The sequence below is a fragment of the Lathyrus oleraceus genome, chromosome 3 (genome assembly GCF_024323335.1).
Source record: "Lathyrus oleraceus cultivar Zhongwan6 chromosome 3, CAAS_Psat_ZW6_1.0, whole genome shotgun sequence".
Lineage (NCBI taxonomy): Eukaryota > Viridiplantae > Streptophyta > Magnoliopsida > Fabales > Fabaceae > Lathyrus > Lathyrus oleraceus.
Genome location: NC_066581.1, coordinates 440,624,144 through 440,639,800, shown reverse-complemented (window position 1 = coordinate 440,639,800; position 15,657 = coordinate 440,624,144). Strand labels below are relative to the sequence as shown.

At 37.0% G+C, this 15,657-nt stretch overlaps 1 protein-coding gene across 1 annotated transcript; it reads left to right on the top strand.

The window, feature by feature from the left end:
* Positions 1 to 10,858: 10,858 nt before the first annotated feature.
* Positions 10,859 to 13,779, top strand: LOC127131609 (uncharacterized). Its single transcript, XM_051060522.1, has 10 exons — positions 10,859 to 10,873; positions 11,455 to 11,524; positions 11,621 to 11,689; positions 12,084 to 12,156; positions 12,317 to 12,330; positions 12,430 to 12,573; positions 12,645 to 12,709; positions 12,901 to 12,944; positions 13,246 to 13,323; positions 13,550 to 13,779. The coding sequence occupies exons 1-10, from the start codon at positions 10,859 to 10,861 to the stop codon at positions 13,716 to 13,718; spliced, it is 741 nt and encodes a 246-aa protein (XP_050916479.1). The 3' UTR covers positions 13,719 to 13,779.
* Positions 13,780 to 15,657: the final 1,878 nt, after the last annotated feature.

The following is a 15,657-nucleotide window of genomic DNA, read 5'->3' as shown; positions in this document are numbered from 1 at the left end:
TGGCGGCCGGCGATAAGTCTACACCCAGTTTGTATTTTTTACCGTTTAATTCTGGCAACGGGTTAGATTTTCTTTCTAATAATTTCATTCTAATCTATGTATATCTTTTACGTAGAAAATTTTCATTCATCTAAATTTTTGTTTTATTTTACAGTGGTCACTGGGTGTTGGTTGCTATGGATCTTTCGAGACTAATAGTGTATTATCTCGATTCTTTATCGGGTGATTGGAGTAAATATCCGAGTATGAAGAAGACGGTTGACGCGTAAGTGAAATTCCCCTAAATAATCGTGTGTATTTGTATATTTAATTATGTCTGTCAGATTGATCTCAATATACGTTTTTATTTTGTTAGGGCAATAATAAAATTTAGATTGAAAAAGAAATACCACAATAGGAAGGACATTACCTGGATCAGAGTTCAGGTATATATTAAGTATCTTATTTTTGCTTATAATAGTGTTTGTTTTTTTGCTTATAATAGTGTTTGTAAGAAATTAACTATATATATATATATTGTTTGTTTTTCTGTGTAGTGTCCTCAGCAAAATAATTCGGTCGATTGCGGATTTTTTGTAATGAGATTTATGAGAAACATCATTGCGTTGAATCGTATAGACATCCCAAAAATGGTATGGAATAATAACTTAGGGTTTATTTTAATATTATCGGATATTTCATCTAATTTGTTACTAAATCATGAATATGTTTTATTCTCTTAATTGTAGTACTTTGAGGAATACAAATCTTACTCAAGAGCTCATTTGGATGAAATCAAGGATGAATTGTGTCAATTCATTGTTGATCAAAGAATCATATAGCTAGGTTGTATATTGTTGTACATATATGTATGGAATGTTGTTGTTGTATGCTGTTGTTGTATATATGTTGTATATTGTTGTTGTAATTTTACTAAATCATGAATATGTTGTTGTATATTTTTGATCAAAGAATCATATATTAATGTTGTATATATGGAGGATTAATGTTGTATATAAATGGATTCATGTTGTATATATCAATGGATTAATGGTGTATAACATTGGATTAAAGGATGAAATCAATATGAATTTTACACTTTTGCAACATGCGAACAGGTTACCAATTAAATATCCACTGTTTTTCAAACAATTTTTTTTTAAAATAACTAACACTTTAGAGGGCGCTTTGTCCAGAAAGCGCCCTCTAAACACTTTACATTGACAACTTTAGAGGGCGCTTTTTCCTGAAAGCGCCCTCTAAACACTTTACATTGTCAACTTTAGAGGGCGTTTTTTCCTGAAAGCGCCCTCTAAACACTTTACATTGACAACTTTAGAGGGCGCTTATTCCTGAAAGCGCCCTCTAAACACTTTACATTGACAACTTTAGAGGGCGCTTTTTCCTGAAAGCGCCCTCTAAGGTGTCTCTTTATGGACCACTCCAGAGGGCACTTTTTTCTTAAAGCGCACTATAATGTGGCCCTTAAAGGGCCACTTTAGACAGCGCTTTCTCCAGGAAAACAAAGCGCTGTCTTTACCTATGCCAGCGCCACTTTAGAGGGCGCTTAAAAGCGTTGTTATAGGCCAAAATAAGCGCCCTCTTTTCCCTTATTTGGCGTAGTGGTGACGCATGGAAAGGCTTTTAACAATTGGATTGCTGTTGATGTTCCTGTTATTGTTCATCGCTCTAAGTAATTGTTTTATCAGTTTTGTAAATTCTTCTCCTATGCCTAAGGGAGAAGTTAACATTGTAGGGCATATTTCAAATTAATCATCAATAAAAGGCAATTCTGTTCATCCACATTTATGATGATTTATATTTTACTTTTTTCTTTTCAGAAAATGGTAATCCCAAAAAGCATAAATAAATAAATAAATAATAATTGTCCATCTCCATAATATTTAGTCACAATTCACTTCTCTAAAATCAAAATATCAAATCATTATGCAGGTCAGTTTCTAAATCCATTGAATACAATGATCCTACTCCTTCTCCAAACTTTGAATTCCCTATGTTTGAGGTTGAGGAAGAAAGTGAAGAAGAAGTGTCTGACGAATTGACTCGTCTACTTGAGCACGAGGAAAAAGAAGGGGTTGATTGATCTTCTTCGAGAGTATTCAGATGTGTTTGCTTGGTCCTATCAAGACATGTCTGGTTTGGATTCTGAGATTGTGGAGCATAGAACACCGTTGAAGCCAGAATGCCTGCCAGTCAAGCAGAAGTTGAGAAGAACGCATTCTGATATGGCCGTGAAGATCAAAGAGGAAGTGCAGAAGCAGATTGATGTCGGTTTCCTTGTAACCGCTGAGTATACGTAATGGGTGGCTAATATTGTGCCTCTGCCAAAGAAAGATGGAAAAGTACGCTTGTGTGTTGATTATAGAGATTCGAACAAAGCTAGTCTGAAAGATGATTTCCCTCTGCCACACATTGATATGTTTGTAGGCAATACAACTAAATTTAAAGTCTTTTCGTTTATGGACGGATTTTCCGGTTATAATCAGATCAAGACGGCACCCGAAGATATGGAGAAGACCAAATTCATTACACCTTGGGGAACATTCTGTTATAGACTGATGCCTTTCAGTTTAAAGAATGCTGGTGCAACATACCAGAGAGCAATGACTACTCTTTTTCATGACATGATGCATAAAGAGATTGAAGTCTATGTTGATGATATGATTGCTAAATCTAGCGATGAAGAAGAACATGTTGAGCATTTGTTGAAGTCATTCCAGCGTTTGTGGAAGTACAAACTCTGCTTGAATCCCAATAAGTGTACATTTGGTGTTCATTCTGGTAAGTTGTTATGCTTTATTCTCAATGAAAAGGGTATTGAAGTTGATCCTGGTAAGGTTAAAGCAATACAAGAAATGCGAGCACCCAAAATAAAGAAGCGAGTCAGAGGTTTTCTCGCCCGTTTGAATTAAATCTCAAGATTCATATCGCACATGACTGCCACGTGTGCACCTATATTCAAGCTTCTTCAGAAAGATCAGTCTTGTGATTGGGCCGAGGATTTCCAGAAAGCTTTTGACAATATCAAAGAGTATCTGCTTGAGCCTCTGATTCTGTCTCCGCCGGCTGAAGGAAGACCGTTGATCATGTATTTTACTGTGCTTGATGAAATTATGGGTTGTGTTGGGGTCAGCAAGACGAAACTGGAACGAAAGAATATGCTATTTACTACCTCAGTAAGAAGTTCACCGACTGTGAGACTCGGTATTCTATGCTTGAAAAGACTTGTTGCGCATTAGCTTGGGCTGCTAAGCGTCTGCATCAATATATGTTGAATTATACTACTTGGTTGATATCCAAAATGGATCCAATCAAGTACATTTTTGAGAAGCCTACTTTAACTGGGAGGATTTCCCGTTGGCAGATGTTGTTATCCGAGTATGATATTGAGTACCAATCTTAGAAAGCGATCAAAGGTAATGTCTTGGCTGACCATTTGGCTCACCAACCAATTGAAGATTGTCAGTCAGTGCAGTATGATTTTCCTAATGAAAAGATCTTGTACTTGAAATGAAGGATTATGATGAACCATTGCTTGAAGAGGGGCCAAACCCTGGTTCCCGTTGGGACATAGTATTTGATGGAGTTGTTAATCAGTATGGTAATGGCATTGGGGTTGTGATTATTACTCCTCAAGGCACGCATTTTCCGTTTACAGCTAGATTAACTTTCAAGTGTACAAACAATATGGTTGAGTATGAAGCTTGCATTATGGGGCTTGAAGAGGCCATTGATCTCAGAATCAGGTATCTTGACGTCTATGGAGATTTAGCTTTGCTTGTGAATCAAATCAAAGGTGAATGGGAGACAAACCAACCCGATTTGAGACCATATAGAGATTATGCGAGAGGATTTCAACTTTCTTTACTAAGGTTGATTTTCATCATATCCCTCGAGATGAAAACCAGATGGAAAATGCCCTTGCAACTTTGGCTTCAATAATTGTGGTGAAGTTTTGGAATGAAGTTCCTAATTTGATTGTGATATGTCTTGATAGGCTAGCTCATGTTTTTGTTGTTGAAGAGATAAAAGATGAAAAGTCGTGGTATTTTAATATCAAATGTTTCCTCCAAAGTCAGATTTTCCCGCCTGGGGCATCTTTGAAAGATAAGAAGACTTTGTGGAGATTAGCTGGCAACTTTTACCTGAATGGTGATGTACTTTATAAGATAAACTTCGATATGGTTCTTGTCAGATGTCTGGATAGACACGAAGCAGACTTATTGATGACTGAAGTCCATGAAGGTTCCTTCGGTACTCATTCCAATGGACATGCTATGGCAAAGAAGATGTTAAGAGCAGGTTACTATTGACTGACAATGGAATCTGACTGTTGTAAGTTTGTGAAGAAATGCCATAAGTGTCAAATATATGCAGATAAGATTCATGTTCATCCGACACCGTTGAATGTCATTTCCTCTCCATGGCCTTTATCCATGTGGGGAATTGATATGATTGGTATGATTAAGCACAAAGCTTCGAACGAACATCGTTTCATTTTGGTGGCTATTGACTACTTCACAAACTGGGTTGAAGCGACATCGTGCGCAAATGTATCCAAGCAAGTTGTTGTGAGGTTTATCAAGAATCATATTATATGCTGGTATCGTGTGCCCAGCAAGATCATTACTGATAATGGTTCGAACTTGAACAATAATATGGTTGAAGCTCTTTACAAAGACTTCAAGATTGCACATCATAATTCTTCCCCCTACATACCTAAGATGAATGGGGTTGTTGAAGCTGCGAATAAGAACATCAAGAAGATCACTCAGAAGATGGTTGTAACATACAAGGATTGGCATGAGGTTGAGATCCCATCATTGCATGTCTTGATGGAAGCCATGTTGACATAAGCTGAATGGTGTCAGACCAGGTTTTACCAGTTGAATTTGATTTAAGAGAAGAGATTGACTGCCATGTTCCATGGTCAGTTATATCAGCAAAGAATGAAGAAAGTGTTTGATAAGAAGGTCAAACCTCGTGTATTTAGAGAAGGTGATCTTGTGCTCAAGAAGATTCTATCTTTCAAGCCAGATTCTAGGGAAAATGGACTCCTAATTATAATGGCCCATATGTTATTAATAGAGCCTTTTCAGGTGGTGCTTTGATACTTACAACTACGGATGGTGAAGAGTTCAAGCATCCTGTGAACGCCGATGCAGTCAAGAAATACTTCGCATAAAAAAGAAAAGAATAACTCGTTAAGTTGAAAACCCGAAAGGGAGGCTTAGGCAAAAATGAGCGTCTCGATGGATTGAAAATCCGAAAGGGCGATCCAGGCAAACGTTAGAGACATAAAATAGAAAATTTTATCCCAATAAATTGAGTACCCCACCTTGGGGAAATTTATGAAAAATTAGGGATTACGGAAAGTAACTGCATTCGGTTAATCTTCAGTCTTGAAGACATTCTCGAGCAAGTCAGTCAATTCGAACTCATCATTCTCAACCGAAACCAAGAGCACAGTGGATATTAAAGTCGGTAGAAGGATTAGTCATCATTGTATTCAATGTATCCCTTTTCCATGTAAATTACCATTTTTCAACTTTTGTAAGGATCTATAGAGTCTTGTCATTTACAGACTACCATTCTATTAAATAAAGTTCAGCTTTTTATCCAATTGTTTCTACTCTTATTTATGTCAGCTAAGAATTTAATTTTATGATGATCATTTTGAAATTGAATTTTAAATCAAAGTCATGTTTTCTTAAATAATAAAAGCGGTTACTTTAAGAGAAATCAATTTCATTTAAGGAATATCAACAGCGGTCTGAAAACAGGTGAGCCCTAAAATGCGAAGCATTGTTGGTTTTCCCCAAGCAGTTGGCGTGATCTCTGTTTCCTCACCAGCAACATTTCAGCATCCCCAACCGAGTTTTGTTGGTTTGCCCCAGTTGAGTTTGTAATTGCCTCCCTTGATTTGTAGGTGAATTTTCTCAGTAGTTTGCATAGATCCAACACAAGATTCTTGTTTCCCCTCAAGTCTCCAGCGGATTTCATTCAACACTGATTCTAGAGCAGTATGTCTGATCCTCTGTAAGGTTGTCTCCCATTTGATATGACGTTGACCTAAAATTCCCCGTAGAGTTGATGGTGTAAATCTTCGGCATATCTTTTCCTTTTCCCCAGCCAGGGTTGAGCCTTTGAGATGGATAATTCACGTTCATCCTTTACCTTTCTTTATCCAGTTGATTTCCCTCCCGTTGAGATTGGCTGAGTGTTGTATTGATGATTCAGATCGATGACGTTTGTATCCTTTGTGATCATTTTATCGGCATAATCATCATATATACATATGCATATACATATACATATACATATACATTCATAGATTTCATTATCACATTATTACACTTTGTGATTCATTATTTCTATAATCCTCTACTATGGTGGTATCCTTTGCCCCCCGCGCAGATTCGGTGTGTCTGTCTTCTTTCAACTGTAGAGTGTCAACCCCTTTAAGTAGAAAGAATTTAACCTTTCTCATTCCCCACTAGTTATTTCCTCGTGGATGATTATTATTTTAGCTTCCTCCCCAGTCAATTATCTGGATGGAACCACTCCCAGTGAGTTATATCCTTACCGAGTCAAATATTTGATTGATCTTTTCTTTCTAGCTCTTACTTAGAAAGATGCTCTTGGTCCCCCGAGAGTCTATTACCTAATACCTGGTAATATCCTTCTCGATTTGCAAGCATTTTACTTTTTCCACAATACCCGGTAAAAGTAGTCCATTTCCTTTTTCTCCCTAGAGGATTCGTTTTCACGTTTCCTCGGGAAGTCTATCCTTGATACGTTCATCCTAACCGATGACAGATATTTTCTTCCCCTGCTTTGAGTTTATCCTTGATATGTTCATCCTAACCGATGACGGGTATTCTCATTTTGGTTTTCTACCCAGTAAAAAGGTAATTGTAATCCCTATTTCTATCCCCAGAGGGTTAATCCTTGATATGTTCATCCTAACCGATGACGGGTTTCCTCCTCTTTGCGGTCTTCTGCCCAGTAACCGGTAGTTGTAAATCCTGCTTTCTTTTATAGAGTTTATCCTTGATATGTTCATCCTAACCGGTGACGGATATTCTCTTTTCGATATTCTATCCAATAACTGATAGATATAATTCCTATTTCTCCCTTGGAGTCTATCCTTGATATGTTCATCCTAACCGGTGATAGATATTCTCTCTTTCGGTATTCTATCCAGTAACTGATAGATGTAATTCCTACTTCCTCCCGGAAGTTTATCCTTGATATGTTCATCTTAACCGATGAAAGATATTCTTCCCTTTGAGTCTATCCTTAATATGTTCACTTTAATCGGTGACTGATATTCTCTCTCTTTGGTCTTCTACTCAGTAACCGGTAGTTGTAAACCCTATTTGGCATGTCCTCCAGCAAGTTATTCTTACCCAGTGACTGGTAATGAATACACCTTCTGTTTTCCCTTAGCGAGTCATCCTTGATATGTTTACCCTAACCGGTAATGGATATCCTCTCTGTCAGATTATGTTATCTTCCTATCCAGTAACCGATAGGGGATAATATATTTTTGTTACTCCTATGTTGAATTTTTTTCTTCCCCAGTTGAGTTTTATTGCGTATTTCCTCAGTGAAATCGCCGTCCCCGGTTTGGATCCAGTATTTTAGTCTTATTCTGATCTACCTGTTTCCCCTGCAGATTTTCTTTTATCCCCGGCTAAGTCTTTCCATCGATTTATTTTCATGGAATCCCTCGTGTCCCCCAACATTTTTAAGTCGTAGCCTGGCCTACGGACAACATTTTATCCCCGAAGTCTCTGTCTCCCTAGTGAGTTTTCCTTATGGAATGCATTATGCTCCTGTGGACTTTCAGTCTCTCCAAATTCTTTTACTTTGTGGCAACATTTTCCCCATAGAGATTATTTTTAACATTCATATCATATGCATCATGAGGTCTCTTTGGGACCAAGATTTGTGTCTATGTGTGTTATTTAAGCCCATTCTACTGAGTCGATACGAATATTTTTAACCTTCATCTCCTCAGCTAGAACATCTTTAAATAAGGGCAGCTATAAGACCCCCAACTTTGATCCTAAGATCCCTCATCCTATCTCATCATATGCATTAGCATTGGGATCACACCTTGGCATCCTCCTTACCCCTCACTCATTGGGTTTGTATTTGGAGAGATTACCAAGCATATTTGATTGTATCATACTTCATTTTGCTTTATTTACTAATCAAAATACCAAAAATATGTCAATGTAGAGTTGGTTGCTTTTGTAGGTAGTGTACATGCTCACATATGCTCTATCAAGCTCATATCTAGGGTTTGAGACCCTCAACGCAAGGAGCTCAATCAAGAATTTATTTACTATGGCTCTAAGTATAATATATGAACCCCCATCATCTCCACATGTTATTTTGATCAAGAAATCATCAAGAGTTTGGAGTTGGTTTACCTTGGAAACCCTAATTCATCTAGGTATCTTGTGTGACTTCTTTAACAAGTTTCTTCAAACATTGATCAAATACTTCAAGGGATACTTCACATTACATAATCGTATGCATATATGATCCTCCATGAGTCCCAAAAGTCAAGAGAATGTCATGCTCGCAAGTTGGTTCATGGTGGCTGACCAGAGAAAGTCAACTAGTCAAAACTGGGGTTCCCTAGAGCCTATCTCCTATAATTTTTGTCATATGAAAATGATTCCAAGTGAAAACTTACTCTAAATGACATTCCAAACACCTTTCATTTTATGGTCTAGATCTATTTTTACTTGGAAAGTCTTTTTTTATGGTGAAAGATTATAGGTCATTTTGTTTGAGCCCTAGTTTGGAGGTCAATTTCCCAAGACCATAACTTGCTCACTCTTCATGAGATGAAAGCCATTCAAATTGAATGATCAATTTCAAGATGTATAATTCAACTTTTATATTTTTAAGAAGTGCAAATTCAACTTGCAGATGCATATGCCATAAGGAAACATTATAGGTCATTTTGGGTCAATACCATTGAACAAGTATTTTTCCTCAACTTATAAAATGCATAACTCCTTCCTGACAAATCCAAACGAGATCAAATTTGTGGCCAAATTTAAGAGGTTTGAAAGAGCGACAACATTTTTTAAGGAACTTATCTCATTTTAAGTCCATAGAAAAAGTTATTCAAGGTGGAAGAAGTGAACATTTGACTTGGGACTTAGCAAATTTTCAAATACGTTTGATTTCCCAAACTTCCACCTCAAAATTCTTCATGATCCAAGTTTCAAATTAAAAAGTGTTCAACATTAACGTTGTTCCCCTTGATCTCACCTTTCCAAAACATCCTAGGTCATCTCATTTGGATTAAATTTAAGGGACTTGCACATGGGTGTAAGTTAAGGTACCATTTGGATAATTTCAAGTTCAAATTTCTACACACACTTGCATGAGTTTCCAACATGATTTCAGCATATTGCACATTGGACTTTGGATCATATGGCATCATTTCAGGGGCCTCATGCACGCCCATGCATCCATGCAAGGGAGAATTTGAAAATTTGCCAAATTTGGTAGTGTGCAAATATCATTCACATTGGCTATAAATAGAACCCTTGGTGATCAGAAATGGGATCCCTCTTGCCCAAGCTTCGACCCTCTCCTCCCCCAAACCCCATTGAAAGGATATTCTTGAAGGTTTTTGAGAAACCGAGTTTCAATTCTCCTTCTGTTTTAGGATTGAAACTTCAAGATTCCAAGCCTCTTAATTATTCAAATCATCTTTTGCAAGCTTCTAGAGTCAAGCCAAGCCAAATTGGAAGCCAGATCAAGCAATTCTGAAGCTCCTCAAAGGTGAGATTTCAACAACTTCTTCTCTTCGATTCTCTCTCAATTGTCCACTATTCTTGTTGATTTTTGGTTTTCTGAAGTCCTACTAATGTAGACAACAATATTGAGTTTCTTTGAGGTCAAATCGAAGCAACTCAGTTCATGATCCTCAAAATTCAACTCCCTGTATCTTTTCATATACTTGGAATTGGACAAAATTGAAGCCAGATTCGAGCTCCTGAGCATTTTTTCTTTAGATCCATGTCTTACTTTTTGATTTTGGTGACGGTTGATGGTGGACCAGTCCGGTGAGGTCCACCGGAGAAGAAGACTAGAGCTCTGGCTCCGGTGATGTGTTGGCAAGCACCTCAATCACAAGATCTTCACTACGCCAAAAAGGTTTTTTAACAGCGCATCTTAGACAGCGCTTTTAAAAGAAAGCGCTGTCTAAGGTTAAAATAAAAATAAAACACGAAAAATGTTCTAAAAAAATAATGAAAGTGCTGTCTAAGGGGGGGGTCTTAGACAGCGCTTTTAGAAAGCGCTGTCTAAGACCCCCCCTTAGACAGCGCTTTTAGAAAGCGCTTTTAAATATAGACCTTAGTCAGCGCTTTTGATAAAGCGCTGTTTAAAGTCTTTCAAGATCAAGATATGGATCTGGCCAAATCAAGCCCATCAAGATCAAATTCAACAATTTTTTGAAAGAGTCAACAACACTACTTCCCTCCACGTCTGCCGGAGATGACACATGCCACCGCGTCGTCCATCACTCCTGGCGGCGATGGCCACCAAAACCAACATTGGAGCTGCCAAAATCTCCATCTACTCATGCTCTACCCAAATCCCTAGTTAATTTGATGCAATTGGACCTCTAAATACCTAACCTAAACCAATCATCCCAAGAACCCTAACACGAAAATCTCCAATTAAATTCTATCCTCACTGATTCAAAGCCCCAGGGATGAGGACTTTGAATCCTCTCATCATCCTCTACATATTGGTAACCAAAATTTGAAGAAAAGCGAAATTTTTCATAATTACCTTGCCGAAGTTGTTGACGGCGATGATGACCTTCCAGGTAATGTCTTTCAAAGCTTGTTCCTTGTACTGGTCGCACTTTCTTATTCTCCTTGATTCTTCTTCTTCTTCTGGATTCAAAACCTGAGTGAATTGAGTGCTTTGGTATTGTGTGGGAGAAGTTTAGCACAAGTGAAATTGAAGCTCTAATGATGAGCTTTAATAGCTTTGGGATCATGCGTGTAGTGTGGAAGAGGGAGAAAATTCAGAGAGGATTGCTTAGGAGCTTGAGGGAATGATGCCAAGCCCTTGCAATGATGATGGAGATGATGATATATATGCACTAGGTCTGGAATAGAATAGGTTTGGAATAAGTTAGGAGTTGGTTTGGAGTTAGTTGAGATGAACTTAGTGAGTTTTTTCTATTAACTCACTGAGTTGGCAGTTAGTTTGATGAAGTTAGTTACTTAGGTTAGGATGATTCTATTAGTGGCTGGTTGTGGAAGGTTGACTTAAGTGACATTTGTTGTGAAGCTTGATTGATGACCTGTTGAACATGTCCCCTTTTTAATGCCAATTTGGTTAGTAACTTGAATTTAGGAAATGTTATGTTGTTATGTTGTTTTTTGTTCTTTGATGTAGTGTTATGTTAGGACCATTGTGCATTGCTGCAATACAAGTAAGTTTCAAGCATTGCAAGTTCACTGTGCTGGTTTGTAAAACCTGGTGCTGGCATGGCTTGATTACAGGCTTTGGTGGCTTGATGCAAGTTTGTTTGGCAATGACTCCTATTTTACACATGTTGCAGGTTCAGCTCATGACTATGTCAATTGGCTACTATTACAGCTTGGTGTAGTTTCTGACTTATTGAAAAAAGGCATACCTGCATTTGGCTTATGATTGTCGCATCAGTTTAGTCTGTAGATTGATTATGCTTGCCATGAGCTATGTTGAAACCTCCTTCCAGGCTAGAATTGGATGGTAACTAATATGAGCTTGTGGATGTAGGTTCATGATGGTTCTGTTGTATGATACAACATTGGCAAGCCCTGTAATTGATGCCCTACTCAACTGTTGCAGGTGGTATGCTTCAACTGATTCAAGAAAGACAATACAATCTGGCACTCATGCTACAAAATAATTGCCATGTTTTGACTTGGATCCCCTGGTGTGACAAGGATTTGAATTTCATTCTGTCATGGATTATTTCCAATTGGTATGGCGTTACTTGTTTTTTTTTTGTACAACCTGGTTGGTTGGTCTTCTTGTAGGTAAATTGTTGGTTGTTGATTCATGCAATGGTCTTGGTAATTCAATGGCAAGTTTTGTGGTTTTAGTTCCATGGTAAGTCAACACACTTCGTGGCTTGGCATTGATGGTGCTTCTTGCTGGTTATGACCTTGGTTTGTAAAGTTGTTCTTTAGGTAAGCTTGTGGACTGATTGCATTATGAATGAACCATGTTAACCTTTATCCAATTTAACTGTGGTGTGGCATTTATGTAGTTTTGTGGTACAACGTTTGGTTGCACTGATGTTGCTGTTTGGCTGCAGGTCAGGACTTTAGTGGGATAGATTCTGGCATGATGACAGTGTAGGTCAGTGGTGTGTTGCTGCAGGATCAATTCATCATCGCAAATATACTAATTCTTCTCTTTGTTGCAGCGAGAAATCAGTTGTTAGTCACAGCATCACATGGCTTCATCCTGTAGCTGCAAAACAAGTTCACATTCATGGAACCCTCGCTTCCTTCGCCGTTTCTGGTTCGTTTTTCTCTTTCTCGTTCTTCTTTTTCCATTTTCACTCCCTCAATTCTCTCAATTACTACTTCCAGGAACTCCCGCTGATTGCACTTCTCTCGGAATTTCCAAAGCGCTCTTTCCTATAATTCCCGATCTGGTCATAACTCTTGTTCATATGCAGAAACTAATTTCAACTTATGTATCAAACTGTTGTTCAAAACTCTCACAGTTATTGGATGCTTCTTTCAATATTTCTTACCACTATTTTATAACTATTTCTTATCAACTTTATCTTAATCAACTAAAAAAAACACCTGACTTTTCATGTGCTTGTTTTTTTTTGAACAGGTAGTCAGTGGCATTAATAAGGGTAGCAACTGCGGCTATCATATGTATGTAGCACCATTTTCCTACCTATGTAGGAGTCTATACAAGAGTTTATTTATAAATTTTATCTCATGACATAAGCACTTATATTATTTAATGCTTAAATACACTTTCATTTGTAAAATTAACTTATCACATGTCCTTATCATCATTCTAAGCTATGAACATGATGATGATTCCATTTCCTTGGAATTTGAAGTGAACCTCGTATGATTTGCTCAATATTTCTTTTTGCTAAACTTGTGTCTCTAGTTGTTATCATAAACAGTTTTGTGTCTGTACCTGTTATGTCTAATTCCCTTTCAGTGTTTATTCAGGCACTGTAGCTGGAGCTCGAGAGGCCTTCTTCAATGATATCCCTTCTATCTCTATTTCATATGATTGGTATATTTGCAATATTACTAGTTCTATCTTGATTATTTGTTCTGAATTGATTTTGAACCAATTTATTAACTTATAATTGTAACTCATAACTCAGTGAATGTCTTGAGTAATAATATTACGGCTTACTGGCTTTATAAGTTTTTCCAGTAATCTTTAATTTATATCCTTCAACATCAATAGCTTTTCATTATCACGTTTCACTATTTGAAGTCTATTCCATGTCCAGGGTTGAAGGAAAGAGTAATCCACATGACTTTGCCCTAGCTGCAGGAGTTTGCATTCCAATCATAAGCGCTCTACTGATTGAGATAAAGAATCAAAGTTACCCTGGAAGATGTTTTTTGAATATAGACGTGCCAAACAATGTTGCGAACCATAAGGTATATTGCAATTAGTTTTGCAACTTATATGTTTAGTTTGTGAATTAGAGTTAAATGGTTCTTTTAATTTAATATACATGGTAGGAAATGGTGGCATTGAATTATCCATGTTGTCTACCTCACCAAGGGGGGGATTAGAAAGCGCTTTAGGCAAAAGCGCTGTCTAAGGGGGGGGGCTTAGACAGCGCTTTTTGAAAAGCGCTGTCTAAGGTATACCTAAAAAAATTAAAATAGGAGGGTCTTAGAAAGCGCTTTTGGCCAAAGCGCTGTCTAAGGGGGTGGGGCTTAGACAGCGCTTTTCAAAAGCGCTGTCTAAGGTATACCTAAAAAATTTAAAATAAGAGGGTCTTATAAAGCGCTTTTGGCCAAAGCGCTGTCTAACGGGGGGGGGGGGGGGGCTTAGACAGCGCTTTTAAGATTTAAAAAAGCGCTGTCTAAACCTTTAGCAGCAGAGGTTTAGACAACGCTTTAAAGCGCTGTCTAAGGCTAAAAAAAGCGCTGTCTAAGGTCTTGTTTGTTGTAGTGCTTTTTAAAATGTTTTAATCTCATGTGTTGGTTCTAATTACCATGTGTGTGGTTCAGTTGAGTAGGGAACATGTGGAATGCGCGTTTATCACCATCTGATCTTCCATCTCGTGTGTTGGTTCTTTTAATTGCTTTATTTTAATTAAGTCATATTAATTTCATTATTGATCCAAAAAATATGTGAGTTTCACAAAAAAAATTCAAATATTTTTCTCTTTCATTTTCTGAATTAAAATTATTTTTTGGATCAATATTGATATTTTTCATGATTTATTTGTTTTTGTGCATATTTTTAATTGTTTAAAAATACTTCTGAATTTTCAAAAATAATGATTTTTTTTCTCCAAGGTCCTTTGACCTTGTTTGACCTATGATAAATCTCTTGGCCATTTAGTTGGTGTTTTGAAGGGGTTTTAGGTTTATGACCAAACATATTTTAATTTAAATGCATTTTAATTTGATTTTTTATTGTTTAATTGTGTAGAAATATTGTTGAGCCTTTTCTATTGACTTTTGAAGTTTGACTATGTGCTTGGGCCTTGATCAAGGTTGATTTGACTTTTGTTGGATTAAAATCATTGGATTTATGGGATTGATTAATAATACATTTCATTTCCCAAAATGAATGAATGATTTTAATTTGATAAAGCTCCTCCCATGACCAATTTGTGTTTGTCTCATTTCCCCCCCCCCCCCCCCTTCTTCATCTTCAATCCCATTCTATCCCATCCCTCTCATTGACCAATGAAATATCAATATCCTAAGGCTAATTGGTTCATTAATAACTCTGCATGTGGTATGTTTTAGGAGTATGGTTCAATATACCATATCTCTAACATGGATTAACACCAATAGATAGTTGTGACTTCTACATAACTCCAATTACGATTGCTTAACATAGCGCTAATAAGTGAGATTGTAAGTCTCCCCCCTTTCATGGTATTGTGTGTAAACTTGGTATTTTTTTCTTTCTTTAGAAGATGTCTTGGTTCAAGGATCCATTCTTGTGAATAGAGGGTTGAGTGTTCTCCAAAGAATGACTTAAACAATTGAAAAGAAAAACTCCACTAATATCTACTCAGCTAACATTTGACTAATCTTTATTATAATTGCTTTTAATTTCAAGTCATTTACTTTATGCGATTTAAATTCAAGCCACTTATCATTTGTCATTTTATATATCATTTAACTTGTGTATGTTTATGCCATTTTCACTTTCCTCACTTGAGCCATATATTGTTATTGTATATATTTGTTTATTTATCTTGTTTGTGTTTGTGGTCTTAGGACCTTAACATACTTAATAAACAACAAAAACTTCTAAAAAATATTTGTGTGGACTGTTGGATTTGACCTGAGCTTTGGACTTAGAACTAGGCAACATTCCCTATGCAAAAGGACTTGGACAATGCCAACATTTCTGAAACCA